Source organism: Lepidochelys olivacea (genome assembly GCF_965140295.1).
Source record: "Lepidochelys olivacea isolate rLepOli2 genome assembly, chromosome: 19".
NCBI classification, from domain to species: Eukaryota; Metazoa; Chordata; order Testudines; family Cheloniidae; genus Lepidochelys; species Lepidochelys olivacea.
The window spans coordinates 14,578,354-14,598,454 of NC_140429.1; the positions used below are offsets into that span (position 1 = coordinate 14,578,354).

At 46.5% G+C, this 20,101-nt stretch overlaps 1 protein-coding gene across 1 annotated transcript in view; it reads right to left on the reverse strand.

The window, feature by feature from the left end:
* Nucleotides 1-4,209: 4,209 nt before the first annotated feature.
* The window catches only part of LAPTM5 (lysosomal protein transmembrane 5), a 43,246-nt gene continuing 27,354 nt past the window's right edge, over nt 4,210-20,101 (reverse strand). The window contains exons 7-8 of the mRNA XM_084652256.1: nt 6,253-6,345; nt 4,210-4,893 (exon numbers count right to left, since the gene is read on the reverse strand). Of these exons, the coding sequence (XP_084508382.1) occupies nt 4,819-4,893; nt 6,253-6,345 (168 nt within the window). The 3' untranslated portion in view covers nt 4,210-4,818. The remainder of the gene's footprint in view (nt 4,894-6,252; nt 6,346-20,101) is intronic.

Here is a 20,101-nt window from a genome sequence, read left to right on the forward strand (position 1 = left end):
GTGATTATTTACCTTCCTGGCATGGGAGTGGCTGCCAGCTTTGCTGTTATTGTGTTGGTTTGTCTTTAAGATTGCAGGAAAAACAAATGATTAAACTGGGAAACCTGATGTTTCTTGCTGGCTTTAGCCACAGGGTGTGAGTGCAAGAGGACCTGCTAATCGCAAAAGGGGTAAGATTAGCTGGCATTGAGGGGAACATACATTTAGACGGGGAATTCTATTATTTGTTTTACTTTAACCACTAGATTCCCGACCTCAGATCAGGGTGCCATTGGGCTTGGTGCTGTACAAACATATGGTAGGAGACAATTCCTGGCCTAAAGCACTTACAATCTAAACTGGCCATAGAAGTATTATTATCTTCATTGGACAGATTGGAATGATGCATAGGGAGATAGTTTCACCTCAGTCTATACTAGCGCTGGGAATTGTACTCCAATTTCTAGCTTCTGGCCCAGGCCAGGGGCTTAACCATAAGCCCATTCTTCCTCATAAGTATTGCACTGGTGAAAACATAGAGGACCAAAACTTACTAGCTTTACTCCACTTTTACTTTGTCAGAGCTCCAGTTGCAGCCAATGGGAGTTTATGCCTGTGCAAGGCCAGAATAAAATGTGTGCATGGACTTCAGGATGCAGCCCATATACTGTAGACGATAGCAGGATGATTATTACAGGATAAATTATATGTTATATTCAGTAACAGCCAACAAGTAGGCTGTTCCCCAGCAAGAAATGAAAGGGACATCCAGAAGCTTCATGGAAAGGTGACAACCTCCATTGGGGGCATGGCCGGACAACTGGTCATGTTGTTACGGTAGTTATGGGTCTCCAGGTGAGGTGCACTGAGCACTCTGGGTAACATTGTCAAAAGGTCTTAAGTCACTTAGGTGTCTAAGCCACTTGTGGCCAGACTGTCAAAGAGATTTAGGCACCTGCTCATGTAGATAGGCGTCTAGTAGGATTGTCAAAAGCCCTTAAGCAGCTTAGGTGCCTAACTCCCCTTTCCGTCACCACTCAGACGCTTTTGCCAATCACAGTAGGTGCTGATCTGCATTACTAGGAGCCTAAATAGCTTCGACACTCTGGCCTTTAGGCTCTGCTGGATATTTTACTCCACGTCAACAGTGGCATTAACCTGCAGCCACTTCAGCAAAGGAACAAAGTGTTGTTATCCCCTTGCACAGATGGGGAAACTTGAGGCCCAGAAGGTCCATCATATAGTGTACTCCCTAGCAGACCTGGTTAATTTTTTAACCCTCTGATAGATGGGCAGACAGTTTAGTTTTGCTGTCTACAGCCAATAATGGTGCAAACCAAACCTACTGGAGTTATCCGTGGGGTTTAAGTACTAGACTGTTTGCACTGATGTAAGCTCTTTGGGGCAAGGACTGTATTTTTGGGCTGTGTTTGCACAGCACAGTGAGGTCCTGGGACTGCTAGTGGCTACTGCAGTATACATAATACACACTAATAATAGTGCTTGAGCTAAACACCTGCTCTCCCAATGCACAGCTGAAATATTGTCTGTAGCCTTTTCTGCAGACTAGCCCCTCCTGAAGCAGGACAAAGACCCATCTCCCAGCCTAGGTATGATGGGTATAAATCTCTTTCACAACATTTGTATAGAGCAGTGGCTCTCAACCTGTCCAGCCTACAGCACCCCTTTCAGGAGTCTGATTTGTCTTGAGTACCCGCAGGTTTCATCTTACTTAAAAATTACTTGCTTATAAAATCAGACATAAAAATACAAAAGTGTCAAAGCACACTATAACTGAAAAATCGCTGACTTTCTCAATTTTACTATATAATTATCAAATAAATCAATTGGAATATAAATATTGTATCAAGTATTAGGAGGGTAGCCATGTTAGTCTGTATCCACAAAAACAACAAGGAGTCCAGTGGCACCTAAAAACTAACAGATTTATTTGGGCATAAGCTTTTGTGAGTAAAAAACCCACTTCAGATGCAGATGCATGGTGCATCTGAAGCAGTGGGTTTTTTACCCACAAAAGCTTATGTCCAGATAAATCTGTTAGTCTTTTAGGGCCCCCGGCTCCTCATTGTTTTTATAAATATTGTACTTACATTTCAGGGTATAGTATATAGAGCAGTATAAACAAGTCATTGTCTGGATGAAATTTTAGTTTGTACTGGCTTTTTATGTAGCCTGTTGTAAACTAGGCAAATCTCTAGATGAGTTGATGTATCCCCTGGAAGACCTCTGTGTATGCCCCAGGGTACACATACCCCTGGTTGAGAACCAATGTTATAAAGCTCTATCAGCTAGCCTGAACCTGCTCTGTTCTCTCACCTTGCCCTGAATATTAAGTCTGATATGTTGAAGCATTATATCGTGTTTGTTGCTTTCCTCTGAGCTCTTTCCTGTTTGTCTTTGGTAGTTGGAGACTGATTCATTAATGAGCCTTTTCTATCCAGGAGACCAGGCCAAATCCCAGATACAGAAGACAGCACATGCCTGATGCCAATCATTCATTCACTGCCAGTTCAAATAGATATCTGCTGAAGGAACGCTTTCAGCCACACTGGCATCTAGTTTATAGGGGAGGGCATGAACAAGCAGCAATACACCTGCAGATTGCTAGGAAAGCCAGAACCTCCTCTCTGCTGATTTCTAGGACTAAATTCTGCTCTCAGACACGTGTGCAGCAGGTTGAATTTGGTTCATAAATTTGGGATTTTTCATTTAAATTCAATGAGATTTGCTCTCCTAAGGTGCTTTGAAAATCCCACTTTTAAAGAGCTGTTCTAATCTAAACAGCCAGTGTATGGGGATCTATGTTTATTGTCTCTCAGTGTTTTATGTATCAAAGGTGATCAGTTTAAAAGTGAAAAGATTTTGTTGTGACTGCCAAGCCTGCAAAGTTCTCCTGGGATGTTTGGGTCAAGCTGGGTTTGTTCCATTTCATGCATCCTCACCAGCGATGAGTTCTGTGGGTCAAAATGGGTCCTTAGCAACATATGGGCAACCCCATTGTCTGTAGCTGATGACTTGATGATGTTATTAGTAATAGTATTAAAATATCGCCTAGAGCTCCCAACGAAGATCAGGACTCCCTCGTGCTAGGTGCTGTACAAACACATAGCAAGAGACAGTCCCTGCCCCAAAGAGCTTGAAATCTCAATAGATAAGAAAGACAAAAGCTGGGAAGGGAAGCAAAGTTGAAGTGACTCATGTCCACAGTCACACAGCTGCAGAGTCAGTTGGAAATTTTTTGACTCTATGTTCTCCATGGAAATGCACAGATGAGATTAGCATGATTTGGAGTGTCACTCGTACAGCTGGGCAAATAATTGATTTTTCAGTGTGGTGGCAGTTCCGGGTGGGTAAAAGGTGCAGGTCAAAGCAATCTGGACTGCCCGGTGAATTGAAGAAATCCATTTTGTGTTTGGATTGGGGATTCCAGCCTGGGTCTTCCTAACCCCCAGACTAAAGACTGTATGGGGGATGGGAGGGGAAGAAAACAGTGTCACCAGCACCACAACCACTTCTTCCTTCTCTTCTGACTGATTTGGGAATGGCCAAAACTATTTGTGTCAAATTTGCACATAGTGTTGGGTTGACCAAAACTGCATTTGTCAGAGAAATAAACTAAATGTCTGAAAAAGTTCACCCAGGTCTAGCTACTTTATTCCTTTATTGCTTGCTTGTGGTCCTACTTGCAAACATGATTAGCTATAAATGGAATCTTATTACTTGGGGAATCTTCTCTCTATATTTTGCTAACTTAAGGGGAAAAATAAAATTTTAACTGATTTTAACTCCCCTTAGCTCTGCAGAGCTAACACTGCTCTGGGAGTACGAGCAGGAGTCTATTTCCCTTTCATGCATTGTCAACAGCACTGGGTAATACATTCCGATCAGTTTCCCCTGTGCAACTTTAATTGATTGCTAAAGTGTATCGAAAGCACACTTTGGCTGGCCAGATCTTTATCCCTGGAAATGATGTGCAAGAAGGAAAAAATCTGTCTAGACTCTCAGATTGTTTAGGAGTTTGCAGGGCCAGCAGTTAGAATCTTTTTACTTGCAAATGATGCCCATCTGATCTGGAGTCAGTGAATTAAAATAAACCTAAAATCCCACAATGGCATTTTTAATAGAGTTGCTTTTAAGAGGAAAGCTGCTCATTTGCTATGTTCCTCCAATTGCAAGGATAGCACTCTACAGAAGCCAGACAGCCAGGGATTGAAGCCATTAGCTTTTTATTTAAACTCATTTTTCAAATCACACAAGAAAAGCAAAACCACAAAGACTTGGAAGTGTAAAATGGCAGAGCAATATTGTAACGATCCCAGCGCTTCCAACAGCCAGATCACACACTCTAACTCAGTAGCATAGGCTGGCAGGCTGAGCACTGCACTGCGGTTCACTCAGAATCACCTGCCTTTTGCTGATCCTTTTCCCATAGGACTTCATTAAAAGCTGCTAAATTTCAGAATTGGGCTCTCTCAGCAAAAAGCTTTTTTCGGTTCTATTTCCTACTCTGCAGGTCCAATTCTTTTCTCAGCTAGAGAGGTGTAAATCGGGAGTAGCTCCTTGGAAGCAAACCGAGCTGTGCTGGGATGAAACCAGCATTAGAGGACAATCAGATCTGACACTTCTATTTTCACAGCAGAAACTGAGGTTCTTATGAGCTCCAAGTCCGTTGAACCAGAGTGAGTCTGGTGCAATATAAGCACGCTATCACAGTAACAGAGGCATTATTCAGTGAGGCTGAGTATCTGCCAGTTGAGGCACAAGAGCTAAGAGGCATTCATAGCAGCAGAGACGTCTTCCCATCTCAGTGGCTGGGGCTTAAACTCCTGAGTAGGGCGGTGGTGACTCCTTGGAGGACAGTTCTACGGCTTCCTCGTATGACGGCAGCATGACCTGGGAGGAAGAAATCATTAGAGTCCCAGACTTGCTCTGGAAACAGGAAAATGTTTCGATTGGATTTTACCTACTGTGTAAAAAGGAGGACTTGTGGCACCTTAGAGACTAACCAATTTATTTGAGCATAAGCTTTTGTGAGCTACAGCTCACTTCATCGGATGCATTCACCGAATGATGTAGCTCACAAAAGCTTATGCTCAAATAAATTGGTTAGTCTCTAAGGTGCCACAAGTACTCCTGTTCTTTTTGCAGATACAGACTAAAACAGCTGCTACTCTGAAACCTACCTAGTGTGTGTTTCTTTCCCCAGGGCAAAGGAGTGGGGCGGGAGTGACAAGGCTTATGAAGGACAGAGGACTGGAAAATGAAGGCATGTGGTAAGGGCTGAATCCAGAACCTCTGAACCAAAAGACAGAAAGCGCTACAGCCTGAGCTAGATGACCCAGCTCTGTTAGTGCAACAACAGTAGCAAATTCATAAGCCTCTATGTAGTCCAGCCACAAGAGTCAGAGTCACGGTGTCTGGACTCCACACTCCCCTGGCTGGACAGTTATTAGAATTGGTTGAAATTTCCAATTTGAGACACAAAAACAACAAAAATGTTTCAACTCAATTTTTCACAATTTTTTTTGAGGGAGGGTTTTTTTTTGTGGGGGGTAGGGAGGTTACTGCTTTTCAACCATCTTGACTATCGACCTATTTTTATGGCGTGTCCTTATGTTTTTGGAGTGGCCTTTCAGCAGCTACACACAGAATCCCAGAGCAGCTTCTGCTAAAATGGTCAGCTGTGAAACACTTGAAAATATTCCAGTTAGACTTTGGCATTAACACCCTATTGAAATGAATGGGGAAGTATCACAGCTCGCTTAGATGCCTATCCAGCAAAGTACTTACCTTTGAGTTTAAGCATGTGCATAGTACTGAGTACAAGCAGGAGTCTATTTCCCTCTTGTGCATCATCAACAGCACTGGGTAACACATAGTCCTAACCGTAGCGAGACTGCTTATATTCTCCAAGTTCAGCACGTGCTTTGCTAGGGCAAGGCCTTAGAACAACTGATTCAGGCTGCCCGTAGATTCAGCAAGACAGCTCTGCATTGGTTCACATGCAGTATCTTCTATAATGGAGAAGCCTTGATTCAGCACTACAATATTCCAGTTTTTCATGCATCCCAGTGTAACTCCACTGACTTAAATCGTTTTACACCACATTAAAACTGGAGTAACGTGGGGGTGAATCAGAGCTCTAATGGTGGTTAATGGAAGCTTCAATTCTGCCTGCTGCTGTGCCCCATCTCCATCCAGACCCTGCCTTTTAGTGATGGACACCAGGAGCTGGCATTCGGAACTTCTCACCTTCTCAGAAAACTCTGGCATGACTTTCACCTCCTCCCTCTTGCTGCCTTTAATGTACTTGTAGCATCTCAAGACGCATTTGAACATGCAGGCCTGAAAATCAAAGGGGAAAAGAGGTCTGTCCTTGCGTTACTGCCTTTTCATTCCTGACAACAATCAGTCACTGCTGTACTGCCCTAGATCTGCCACTGAACTGCTGCTATTCCTTTGAATTGGAGGCCCTGAAGTACTGCCCACCACACTCTCTGGAACCCTGATGCAGCTGTCTCACCGTGGGTCCATTGCTCTGTTGAATGCCCACCTCTGAGTGGCCCAAGGAGTGCCAAAAGCTCCCTAAAAGTGTGTGTGTGGAGGCGCACCGATGCCTGAACCATGCCCCCATCTCCTGCACTGCCCCTTCCCCTGAGCCCCTGCATCATTCCTTCTCCCCAAGCCCCCACCCTCGCACCACGCATTCGCCCCAAGATCCCGCCCTTGCACTGCTCCTTGTGCTGGAGGCCCACCCTTGCACTGCTCCTTCCCTCAGGCCCTGCCCCCACCCCACCTCTTCCCCCCAAGACCCTGCCCCCCCACACTCCTGTTCCATCCCCCCCCCCCCCCATCGCTTGCCCTTACAGCCGGTGAAAAGTGATGGGACCATGGCCCTCTGGCACCCCCTATTCTGGTGCCCCTGCCACACCGGTCTTGATTCTGCAAGGTGACATGGTTAAAGTCAAGCAAGTGCTTTCAGGCTTTGATGGATCAGGGACAAGATTGGCCAACAGAACTGAACCCAAAATTGGGAGGCAGGTCAATGTATTTTTCTTTGATTTTTTTTCCTGAGTGGGGCAGTCGCCCAGAAAAAGCACTGTGGGCCATAACCTTTGCCTCTCAGCCCTCCAGGAGAAACACGAAGGACACTTTCCATCAGGAATGGACCTGAAGTTCTGCCCATTCCATTTATTATACTTTCATTAGTTCCACTTTTCTGGTAAAATAGCCTCTGGCCTTGGAGAGTTTTAGAAGATGAAATAAATAGAGTTTTTCTAGGAAAATGAATCAATTGACAGACTGTGACACAAGACAACGTACCGTATTAAATAAACTTTTGCTTTACTATGTGCAGTGAGGCAAAGTCATGCATCTCTTATTTTTATTGGCGTGTTTTTTAAAATGCACTTTGGAATGTGCTTTGAAATAAACCCCAAACTGAGTGTCAGAAAAAGACTAAGGATGGGATTTTCAAAGGAGCCTGAGGGAGTTAGATGCCCAAATCATAAACCACTGAGATAAATGCACTTTTCTGGGACAACGCAGATCACAAAGCTGAGGCCACAGCATGTGGGAGCTGAGACCAAACATTCTCAGTCAAGGGGATCCAGCTGTGGTACAAACTTCCAAAGGAGATCAGGTGAATCCAGAGCCTGAGCATCTCTAGGAAATGCTGCAAAACCCTCTTCTTGGAAAGGCCTTTGTGCTGTAACAATGGCACTTCACAACCCTGGTGTTAGGATATAGATATTCAGGCCTGTCTGTAAAGGCCTATATTCTAAGAATTTAGGTGTATTCTTATCACTTAGCTAGTTATAGAGGTATAAAAGAAAGAATCAAAATCACTGTCTGCCGGTGTAAGGGCCTTCTCTTACTGTGACAGTCTGAGGCCCTGTGCTTAGGCTAAGGCCTTTGGCTAAGCAGCAGAGGCAGCCATAAGCTGGGAAGCGACCGGTCACCTCCTCACATTCCAAACTAGTCCCATTGAAATAAGGTGCTATTGGGCTGTTAGGAATACAATCCTGTCCTGATAATGCCTATCGCCTCCAGAGAAAGGGAAGTGCCTAGAAAATGTAAAAGGAAACTTAGTTTGATAGCATCCTGTCTGGCAAGAACTCACTTATCAATAGCTGGGATGTGAAATCCTCACTTCTGTATTGTTTTGTCATTATAGTTCCCACTTTGCTATTGTTTGTCTGTATAATCTCTGTCTGGTTCTGTGATTGTTCCTGTCTGCTGTATAATTAATTTTGCTGGGTGTAAACTAATTAAGGTAGTGGGATATAATTGGTTAAATAATCATGTTACAATATGTTAGGATTGGTTAGTTAAATTTCAGTACAATGATTGGTTAAGGTATAGCTAAGCAGAACTCAAGTTTTACTATATAGTCTGCAGTCAATCAGGAAGTAAGGGGGGGGGGGGTGGGGAATGGGAACAGGGAATGGGGGTGGGGAAATTGGAATCATGTTTAGCTAAGGGGGGTGTTGGGGACACTGAGGCATGGCCACTAGGTAACTCGAGGGGATGGAAGACCACGAGTGTCGATGAAGCCCGCTCGCACTAGGCCCAGGTGTCCTTGGCCCCCCTTCCCGCCTGGAGGCACTCGTAGCAGCTCTGCGTACTATGCCCAAGTGTCCTTGGCCCCCCCGCCTGGAGGCACACACAGCAGTTATGCTGAGAATCTGCAACAATATGCTGCGGAGTCAGACTGCCTGAAACTAAGCAAGGCCACACAGGGGAGATATGGAAGAACAATGCTGAATAAAGCAGCTTTATGTATAGTTTAACAAATGATACAGAGAATCAGGGAACTAGCTGGGAACTGGATTGGCTGGCTATATGGATACTTAGGGCAGCTTGCTATTGGATAAGTATGCTGGGAAAAAGGATGTATAAAAGCCTGTGTAACTTCCTGCTCTGTGTACAGGATTTGACATTCAAATCTCCCTGTACCTTTTTGAAGCTTCAAATAAACTTTTCTGCTTCTCCACCCCGTTGTGATTATTGGATGTAGCACACCGGGTACCGAACCAACTTAAGCTGTTGTTCAGCCTCTCAGCACTGGGTGCCCGCAACAGGGGGGGAATGGGAACAGGGACACAGGTAAGGCTCTGTGGTGTCAGAGCTGGGAAGGGGGACACTAAGGAAGGAAACTGGAATCATGCTTGCTGGAAGTTCACCCCAATAAACACGGAATTGTTTGCACCTTTGGACTTCAGGTATTGTTCCTCTCTGTTCATGTGAGAAGGACCAGGGAAGTAAGTGGGTGAAGGAATAAGCCCCCTAACATCTTGGTGCTGTGACTCGGATGCATCGCATTGGATAGGTGAGTGGCAGCCTGTAAGTCCTGCTCCCCAACAGTCCGTGCAGCTGCTTGGAGGGGGTATAGCGAACTCTCGTGATGGTAGTTGCGGGTTCTGGCAAGCCAGGGTAAAGGATTTTTTTGATAAATGGTTAAGGAAGAACCAGGGCCCATACCAGGTGCAGGGGTCAACCTGGGATGAGATTAAAAAGGAAATGGAGGCAGTGTTAGGGGACCCAGAGGGATGGGGGGTGGCTGAGGAGCCTACCCTCCTTTGGTATATGGGTAGTGGAAGAAGGTCCCTACCCATGGGGACTGAATGCCTTACAGGGAAAGGAGGCACTTCAGCGTGCTTGTGAGAGGTTTGAAGTAAGGGCAGCATTATGGGAAGCTGCCGGGAATCTTTCAAGTTAGGTGCTGCTTCAGCAAGGGCTGCCGAAGGGTTGTAAATTAGTTAGGGGTGGTTAAAGATGATTTGGCACAACAGGGTTTAAAGTCAAAAGCAGAGTTAACAGATGACCTTTAGAGACTGGAGCTGGGACTTGGTCCTGGGGGAGTGGACAGAAAGAAGTTTCAAAGTGCAAAATGGCAGGGTTTGCAGGAGCAGGTAGCAACCCCCACTCTTCTCCCAGAGCCAGAATGAGAACCTGGGGATGAGGGTTCCCAACTGTTTCAACCCAGGGAGCCTACTCTTGGCTCAGAGCTAACTATATCCTTTTCTTCTTTTCCTTCTTTTTCTCGGTTTACTTAATTTGCTGCTGGTAGCCTATACTTTAAACTGACCTGACAGGCTTAATTGGCTTCTTTCCACCTCTTTCCCCTCCTCTCCCCCCACCTTTCCACACTTTTGTTTTTCTGAAGTTTTAATGGAGGGTATTTTGGATACTTATGTGAAAAGGTTTTGTTTATTTTGGACAAAGTATGACGGAGGTCTGCTGTATTCCACTGGAATTTTTGGAGTAAAAGATCCATGGGCATACATGGAGACAAATGTTTTACTGCTTCTTTGAACAGTCTCAGGGTGAAGACAGCACAGGTTAAGGCATCTGTGTGGCAATAATTGTACTTGGTGGCTAAGTTACAGACAAATTGCACTACCTTAAAGAACTAACTGTAGGAGTAAGTGATTTAAAGAAGTGAGTGAAAAGTTACAAATACCTTTTGCAGGAATTGATAATACAGGGTTTGCAGGAAAGTAAACATTTGGGAGTTGTGGAAATGGTAAAAGGTAACTGTTGTGAAGATGTTAAAAGAGTAACAGTTGTGGTGTTACAAGAAGGAAGTTTTTGTTTAATGATAAAACCCAGTTATATAAATGTAACTGTATGTGCAACTCTGTGCAGTCACATTGGATGGAAGCTTGGTAATTAAATTATCCAAGGGGATCAGGTAGAGTGGCTACTACCACAACTATGCTTCTGTCCCCAGAAGACTTTACAGTTATTCTGAGGGAAAATGGGCCCTTTTCCCACAGAAATGGTCTATAAGGGATTGCTGCAGGCAGCAGGCGGAGAGATAATCTTATCAAAATTATTTGACTATTGGGTAATGTAATCAAAATCACTGAAGGAATGTAAGGGCTTTCTATTGGAACTTAACTTGGCTGCCCCTGGTTGTGCCCAGTTGTCCAAGATGGGAGTGTAATCGGGGTACAGTTGTGTAAAAAGGAGTAATCTGATTACCTGTAAGGTATTCACCATCTTGATTACAGAGGTGATTCTTTTACTTTTTCTTTAATTAAAATTCTTCTTTTAAGAACCTGATTGCTTTTTCATTGTTCTTAAGATCCAAGGGTTTGGGTCTGTGTTCACCTATGCAAATTGGTGAGGATTTTTATCAAGCCTTCCCCAGGAAAGCGGGTGTAGGGCTTGGGGGGATATTTTGGGGGGAAGACGTCTCTAAGTGGGCTCTTTCCCTGTTCTTTGTTTAACACGCTTGGTGGTGGCAGCATAAGGTCCAAGGACAAAAAGTAAGAGTTTGTACCTTGGGGAAGTTTTAACCTAAGCTGGTAAGAATAAGCTTAGGGGGTCTTTCATGCAGGTCCCCACATCTGTACCCTAGAGTTCAGAGTGGGGAAGTAACCTTGACACCCCCTAACACCTGTCCCTGCCTGCTGCTCATAAACCCCACCATTGACACCCCTTCAACGCAATACGCCCACCCAACGAACCAACCAAAACAATTACCCTGAAACAAATCAACCAATGCCACCCTCCGCCCCCACAGATCCCACCCTTAGCAGAGTCTTTACCCCAAAAAGGGAAAAGTGCCAGATGCTCCATGAATTCCACTAAGGACTTTGCTATTGATTTTACATGGAATGTGCTATGCTAGTGAGTGGCAGTATAATACCCTGAAATAGAGAGGGTGAGAGAGAGAGATACTCCATTGAAATTCGGAGGGACTTGAGCACCTAAATTTCTTAGATTCCGTTGCAAACCTCGCCTATTGGACAGAGCCTGCAATCCATGATATCAGCCCCACCTGGGATATCTGCACTAGAGGTGATGATGGAGTTTGCCTGAATTTCAGCCAGTTTCAGAGACAGCGGACTCTTCCCCTAAAAAATCTGACTGTGTCTGAAAATGTTAGGTATGCCCAGGTTAGGCTCTGAATTCTGGGTCATCCGTTCTTAAGATCACTCAGGGAAATATCAGTTTGCAAATAAAGAAGGAAGCAAAATTCGAGGCCTGCCGCTATGTCCTTAAAAATGGAGTTCAAAAGGGGGTTAAAGTAGGACGAACCAATATGGAGCCCAAATCATAGAATCATAGAATCATAGAATATCAGGGTTGGAAGGGACCCCAGAAGGTCATCTAGTCCAACCCCCTGCTCAAAGCAGGACCAATTCCCAGTTAAATCATCCCAGCCAGGGCTTTGTCAAGCCTGACCTTAAAAACCTCTAAGGAAGGAGATTCTACCACCTCCCTAGGTAACGCATTCCAGTGTTTCACCACCCTCTTAGTGAAAAAGTTTTTCCTAATATCCAATCTAAACCTCCCCCACTGCAACTTGAGACCATTACTCCTCGTTCTGTCATCTGCTACAATTGAGAACAGTCTAGAGCCATCCTCTTTGGAACCCCCTTTCAGGTAGTTGAAAGCAGCTATCAAATCCCCCCTCATTCTTCTCTTCTGCAGGCTAAACAATCCCAGCTCCCTCAACCTCTCCTCATAACTCATGTGTTCCAGTCCCCTAATCATTTTTGTTGCCCTTCGCTGGACTCTTTCCAATTTATCCACATCCTTCTTGAAGTGTGGGGCCCAAAACTGGACACAGTACTCCAGATGAGGCCTCACCAATGTCGAATAGAGGGGAACGATCACGTCCCTCGATCTGCTGGCTATGCCCCTACTTATACATCCCAAAATGCCATTGGCCTTCTTGGCAACAAGGGCACACTGCTGACTCATATTGAGCTTCTCGTCCACTGTCACCCCTAGGTCCTTTTCCGCAGAACTGCTGCCTAGCCATTCGGTCCCTAGTCTGTAGCTGTGCATTGGGTTCTTCTGTCCTAAGTGCAGGACCCTGCACTTACCCTTATTGAACCTCATCAGATTTCTTTTGGCCCAATCCTCCAATTTGTCTAGGTCCTTCTGTATCCTATCCCTCCCCTCCAGCGTATCTACCACTCCTCCCAGTTTAGTATCATCCGCAAATTTGCTGAGAGTGCAATCCACACCATCCTCCAGATCATTTATGAAGATATTGAACAAAACCGGTCCCAGGACCGACCCTTGGGGCACTCCACTTGATACCGGCTGCCAACTAGATATGGAGCCATTGATCACTACCCGTTGAGCCCGACAATCTAGCCAGCTTTCTACCCACCTTGTAGTGCATTCATCCAGCCCATACTTCCTTAACTTGCTGACAAGAATACTGTGGGAGACCGTGTCAAAAGCTTTGCTAAAGTCAAGAAATGCCAAGTGTGACGCTTTAAATTCAGGCCTGCAGCCAACTACCTCTTGTAATTGCAGGGTGGCAGAGGGCAGTTTTATTGGTGGTTAGAAACCCAGTTAAAACCATCTTTCAGCCTAACAGCAGGATGATGGAATGTAAGCCATTCCAGCCAGGCCAAAGGGAGTTAGGCACATATCTGCCATCCAAATTCAATGGCGTTTGGACACCTAACTCCCTTAGGTGCCTTATGAAATCCCAACCTAAAGCTCCTTTGCATTGTGGATGAGGGTCCAACTGGAGGGTGCTGTCAGCTGTCGGGCAGTTTGGTTAGGGGTCAGGGAGCTTGTCCTAGGAGTTGTGGGACTCAGGAGGTTGTGAGCGCTTGGTGGGAGGAGGATGAACTGGATGATGTGATGGGGTATCCCATCTCTATCCCACCCCCAGCCCTGACAGGGTTAACGAGAGGCCAGTTAGGTTACCTGGCATCACCTGTGAGAGTGAAGGCCAGCAGGGGAAGGGTTGGGATACAGATAAAGCCAGGACACTGAAAGCAGAAAGAGGACTGCAAAGACAGGAGCCTACAGCTACTCCTCGGGAGGAGGGTGGTCACTCAGAGAAAGCCAAGTGGGAGGGGAAGCACTGGGATCCTGCCCTGGAGTAAAGGGTCTGACACAAGGCTAGGAGGGAGTGACGGCACCATGGGAGTAGGGTAGGCTCCCATGGTAAACCCAGAAGCTGGAAAGAAAATGTAGAGAAGGCTAAAGTGTAGGAAGGAGCTCAGGGAAAGATGAGGACTGAGGACCTGGATTGCTGGTTATAGGGTCCCTGGGCTGGAACTCGGTATGGGGCAGGCTCGGGTTATTCTGCCAGTCCCTGGCTTAGTGGCATAAAGGCCTGAGCTGGGGCTGAACACCAGCTGGAGACGACATTCAGACAATTGGACTCCATAACCCTGGAAAGGGTGACCTGGCCGGAGGGCCAAGTTACCAGCAAGGGACCACTTGACACAGCGAGAGCGGGATTCCCTGACCTGGGTGCCAGGAGGCATGCTAGGCAGGAGTGGGGCCTTGTGCAAGTCACAGGAGGCAAGGAAAGGGCTGAGCACTTATCACTAGTTGATGGACTGGTGGAGGGAGATGGGAGCTATGGGAGAGTGTAGGGAGCTGTGAGTGAGGAGATGGGGCTGGCCAGGTCTATGACATTTGGATCAAACCCCTCACTGCCCAGCCATGAGAACAGGACTGACCCAGCAAACTGGAACAATCCCAGCAGATTCAGGATCTGGTCACTCTAGCCATTGAGGAAGAGAGAAGCATGAGCACATGTATCTGCACACACTTATTTGCAAGGAAAAGGCTTGCAGGGCATAGACCTGTGGGGGTTGCTCAGAGACAGGTCTGGCCCTCAGTGTCACTCAGAGCCTCCACACTAGGGTCTCATTCTATATGTCTACACAGCCGACGGAATCGAGCCTCCCAGCCTGGGTCGACAGACTTGAGCTCATGTTACTGTGCTGAAAATATCTATGTAGACAGCGTTTTAAGCTCCAGCTCAGGCTGAAGTCCATCCCTCTCCCCAGGCTTCAGAACCCAAGCCGCATCATCTACACGGCTACATTTAGTGCCATGGTGTGAGCTCAAGTCTGTTGGACCAGATGATTGCATGGTCTGTGTAGATGTACCAACTGAGTGAAACTGTGGAGATGAACCTGGGCAGGAAAGGTAAAATATTGGCTGCCTTCTTCTTTCAGTGCCACAGGCAGCTGGTGCATAGAACATTTCTGGCATGCTCCATCTATCCTGGAAATATGGAGCTATAATGCTCACAACCCAGAAGCAAGGAGTCTCATCTGGTTAGGGGACAGATGGTGCTTGGCCATGGGGTAGGTGGACAATAGGGAGAAAGTAGGGGGAGCTTCCCCCTCCTTACATCCCCCCACAAAGGGACCAGCAACAATTGCAGTCCCTTCTAGCACCACCAGGTGTGCTGACCACCCCAAAGAAGCGGGAAGGAGCCTACCAGACAGGTCAGAATAGCTTGAACATCCTTCCAGGAGTGCTCTTGGAGAGTGCGGATCCCACTGATTTCAGCAGGAGCGGTGTGCGTGTATCTCAGGGCAAGATTTCACTCTAGCTGTATGTACAGCCCAAAATTATAGGCCTTACTCTTCCTTCAGGCAACTGACTTAATCTGCAGTAGGACAAACTGTAGCCCTTTAAGGTCTGCGCCTTGCTGGGGTGCTGACGGTGCCTAGCAACTGACAAGAGCAGGCCCTGAACCTGTGAAATCTCTACAGTCTAGGCCCCTAGAGCAACAGAATCAAAGCAAATGTGCTCTCTCACCCAGACACACCAGAGGTTTTTCAGGTGGATTCCACAGGAGATCTGACACAAGCTCTTTGGTTTCTCTCCCCCGGCTATATCAAATATTGCTCATGACCTTACCGGAATGTTTAGAAGGCCCAAACATGGTCACTTCAGCACTTCATTCAGCTCCGACTCTTGCTAAAGTTGCAGGGAGTTAGCTGCATTTAATCCTAAAACCCAGGCAGCATTCTAAGTGTAGTTGTCTGCATCGTGTTTATAGGCCCCTGCTCTGATTTGCAGACCCCCGGGTGCTCAGAGCATGGATGCCAAAGAGCAATAGCTGTGCGGCTCAGTTCCTTGTCAGACTTAAATTGCCACTTGTAGCTCCACTAGGCAGTGAAACGAGCACCAGGCTCACAGTCCCGGTTGGTTACCCAGTCTCTTCAACCCATCCAGCAGCACAGCACCAGCCGCAGGGAGAAATAATACAGAGCAAGCCCCAGGAGCCATTTGGGGAAGCCAAGGTGCTGTCAGCCGTAATGGGACATGGCTCTACACCACCATGCCCAGATAGCATTGGACTGAATTGAGGGGAAGGCGTGCCAGGAGCACGGCAATTGCGGTGAATGCATGTCATGTAATTCTCATTGTTGGCAATCTGGCAATGGGCTGAATCATAGAATATCAGGATTGGAAGGGACCTCAGGAGGTCATCTAGTCCAACCCCCTGCTCAAAGCAGGACCAATCCTCAACTAAATCATCCCACCCAGGGCTTTGTCAAGCCTGATCTTAAAAACCTCAAAGGAAGGAGATTCCACCACCTCCCTAGGTAACCCATTCTAGTGCTTCACCACCCTCCTAGTGAAAAAGTTTTTCCTAATATCCAACCTAAACCTCTGCCACTGCAACTTGAGACCATTACTCCTCGTTCTGTTATCTGCTACCACTGAGAAAAGTCTAGATCCATCCTCTTCGGAACCCCCTTTCAGGTAGTTGAAAGCAGCTATCAAATCCTCCCTCATTCTTCTCTTCCGCAGACTAAACAATCCCAGTTCCCTCAGCCTCTCCTCATAAGTCATGTGTTCCAGTTCCCTAATCATTTTTGTTGCCCTCCGCTGGACTCTTTCCAATTTTTCCACATCCTTCTTGTAATGTGGGGCCCAAAACTGGACACAGTACTCCAGATGAGGCCTCACCAACGTCGAATAGAGGGGAATGATCACGTCCCTTGATCTGCTGGCAATGGCCCTACATTTACATCCCAAAATGCCATTGGCCTTCTTGGCAACTGTTGACTCATATCCAGCTTCTCGTACACTGTAACCCCTAGGTCCTTTTCTGCAGAACTGCTGCCAAGCCATTCGGTCCCTAGTCTGTAGCAGTGCATGGGATTCTTCTGTCCTAAGTGCAGGACTCTGCACTTGTCCTTGTTGAACCTCATCAGATTTCTTTTGGCCCAATCCTCTAATTTGTCTAGGTTCCTCTGTATCCTATCCCTGACCTCCAGCGTATCTACCTCTCCTCCCAGTTTAGTATCATCTGCAAACTTGCTGAGGGTGCAATCCATGCGATCCTTCAGATCATTAATGAAGATATTGAACAAAACCGGCCCGAGGACCAACCCTTGGGGCGCTCCGCTAGATACTGGCTCCCAGCTAGACATGGAGCCATTGATCACTACCCGTTGAGCCCAACAATCTAGCCAGCTTTCTATCCACCTTATAGTCCATTCATCCAGCCCATGCTTCTTTAACTTGCTGGCAAGAATACTGTGGGAGACCATGTCAAAAGCTTTGCTAAAGTCAAGGAATAACACATCCACTGCTTTCCCCTCATCCACAGAGCCAGTTATCTCATCATAGAAGGCAATTAGATTAGTCAGGCATGACTTGCCCTTGGTGAACCCAGGCTGATGGTTCCTGATCACTTTCCTCTCCTCTAAGTGCTTCAGAATTGATTCCTTGAAGACCTGCTCCATGATTTTTCCAGGGACTGAGGTGAGGCTGACTCGCCTGTAGTTCCCCAGATCCTCCTCCTTCCCGTTTTTAAAGATTGGCACTACATTAGCCTTTTTCCAGTTGTCCGGGACTTCCCCTGATCACCATGAGTTTTCAAAGATAATGGCCAATGGCTCTGCAATCACATCCGCCAACTCCTTTAGCACCCTCGGATGCAGCGCATCCGGCCCCATGGACTTGTGCTCGTCCAGCTTTTCTAAATAGTCCCAAACCACTTCTTTCTCCACAGAAGGCTGGTCACCTCCTCCCCATGCTGTGCTACCCAGTGCAGCCGTCTGGGAGCTAACCTTGTTCATGAAGATGGAGGCAAAAAAAGCATTGAGTACATTAGCTTTTTCCACATCCTCTGTCACTAGGTTGCCTCCCTCATTCAGTAAGGGGCCCACACTTCCCTTGACTTTCTTCTTGTTGCTAACATACCTGAAGAAACCCTTCTTGTTACTCTTAACATCTCCTGCTAGCTGCAACTCCAAGTGTGATTTGGCCTTCCTGATTTCACTCCTGCATGCCCGAGCAATATTTTTATACTCTTCCCTGGTAATTTGTCCAATCTTCCACTTCTTGTAAGCTTCTTTTTTGTGTTTAAGATCAGCAGGGATTTCACTGTTAAGCCAAGCTGGTCGCCTGCCATATTTACTATTCTTTCCACACATTGGGATGGTTTGTCCCTGTAACCTCAATAAGGATTCTTTACAATACAGCCAGCTCTCCTGAACTCCTTTCCCCCTCACGTTATTCTTCCAGGGGATCTTGCTCATCAGTTCCCTGAGGTTTTCAAAATCTGCTTTTCTGAAGTCCAGGGTCCGTATTCTGCTGCTCTCCTTTCTTCTCTGTGTCAGGATCCTGAACTCGACCATCTCATGGTCACTGCCTCCCAGGGTCCCATCCGCTTTTGCTTCCCCTACTAATTCTTCCCGGGTGTTGAGGGGGTGTTGAACTGCCCATGCCTGATCTCATGCTAATAAAGAACTAATAGTCATAAGAAATGACACCGACAATTGATTTTTAAAGTACGTTAAAAATCCCCACCTGCCTCCCATCCCACACCATGCCTGCAGATTTGTTTCTGATAGCTCCTCTGCGCTTTTCCCTGTGGGTGGTGGAGGGGAAGCTAGTTAGCTTTATGATACAACATATTTAAGTCTTCATCAGACCCAGGTATCTATTAGTGTACATGGCTGGGGAGGAAATATACGGCTCTGGAAGGGGATGCTCTGCAATTCTGGCCCTCTGTTTTCCTCCTCTCCTGTACACCCGTCATCTCCAGAAAAGCCTGTATAGCATTGCTTGAACAATAGGCAATAATTTTAATAATACCAACAACACTTTGCATCTCTAAAGCTTTCTTCATCTGAGGATCTCAAAGCACTTGATAATGATCGCCTCTCCCTGCCCCAGGGATAGATAAGTATAACATCTAGCACTTTTCATCTGTAGATCGCAAAGCACTGCCCATCTTTAATATATTTAGCCTCCTGTGCTCCATTTCACAGATGGGTAACTGAGGCTCAGAGAGGCTAAGTGACTGGCTCAATGTCACACAGGAAATCTATGACAAAGCAGGGAACTGCACCCACGTCTTCTACATTGTAAGCTAGTGCCCTCACCACCGGGCCATCTGGCTCACTTTGCACATGGGAAACCCAAGTCACAGAGTGGTTAAGTAACTTGCTACAGGTCACCCAGGAAGTTAGTGGCATACAGTGGAATAGAACCCATGACTATGGCCCTACCAATTTCATGGCTGTGAAAAACATGTCATAGACCATGAAATAAGCCCTTCCCCATGAAATCTGATCTCCCTGTTGCTTCTGGGAGTGCCCCAGCCAGGGGGCTCCTAGCTGCAAGTCCCTGCTGGGTTGAGGAGAGACAGGACTTGTCCTTCCCTTGCATGGCAGCTCTGGGGGCAGGGGGGAGAAGAGGGGAGATAGGTCCACTTCCAGGTACCTTTTGGGTTGAGACCCCCAGGGTTACAACACTGTGAAATTTTAGATGTAAACAGCTGAAAATGTGAAATTGACCAATTTTAAAACCCTCTGGCCATGAAATTGATCAAAATGGACTGTGAATTTGGTAGGGCCCTAGTCATGACCCTCTCTTCTCTCGCCAATGACCCCTTCTTCTCTTCGCTTTCCTGCATGGTATGTTCTGTTTTGGAAGAGAGCGTAGAGGACAGAGCTATTGGGCATTAATGTCAAGTTAGAAGGCGAACAGATGGCACCAGATATACAGGAACCACGATGTTTGAATGGAAGGACAATAAATGCTTGCAATGGGCCAATAGGCAAGGCAATTGAGGCAAAAAGATACTGGGTTGGCCCAGGGGGCCTTGAGATGCTTTCCTGGAGGGAAACAGTGAATTGAAACTGATGAGCTTAAATGGACCAAATGGCCTTTTTAGATCTACAATATTTCCATTTGTAACCATGATCCCCATCAATACTCTCTCCCTTGGAACTTGTCCCTTATTTGAATAGCCACGGCTGCTTCTGCATCCAGCCCTCAGTGTCAATATGCACCAGAGGAAAGTGAAGGGAATATCACAGCACCCGGATTGTGAAGCTCT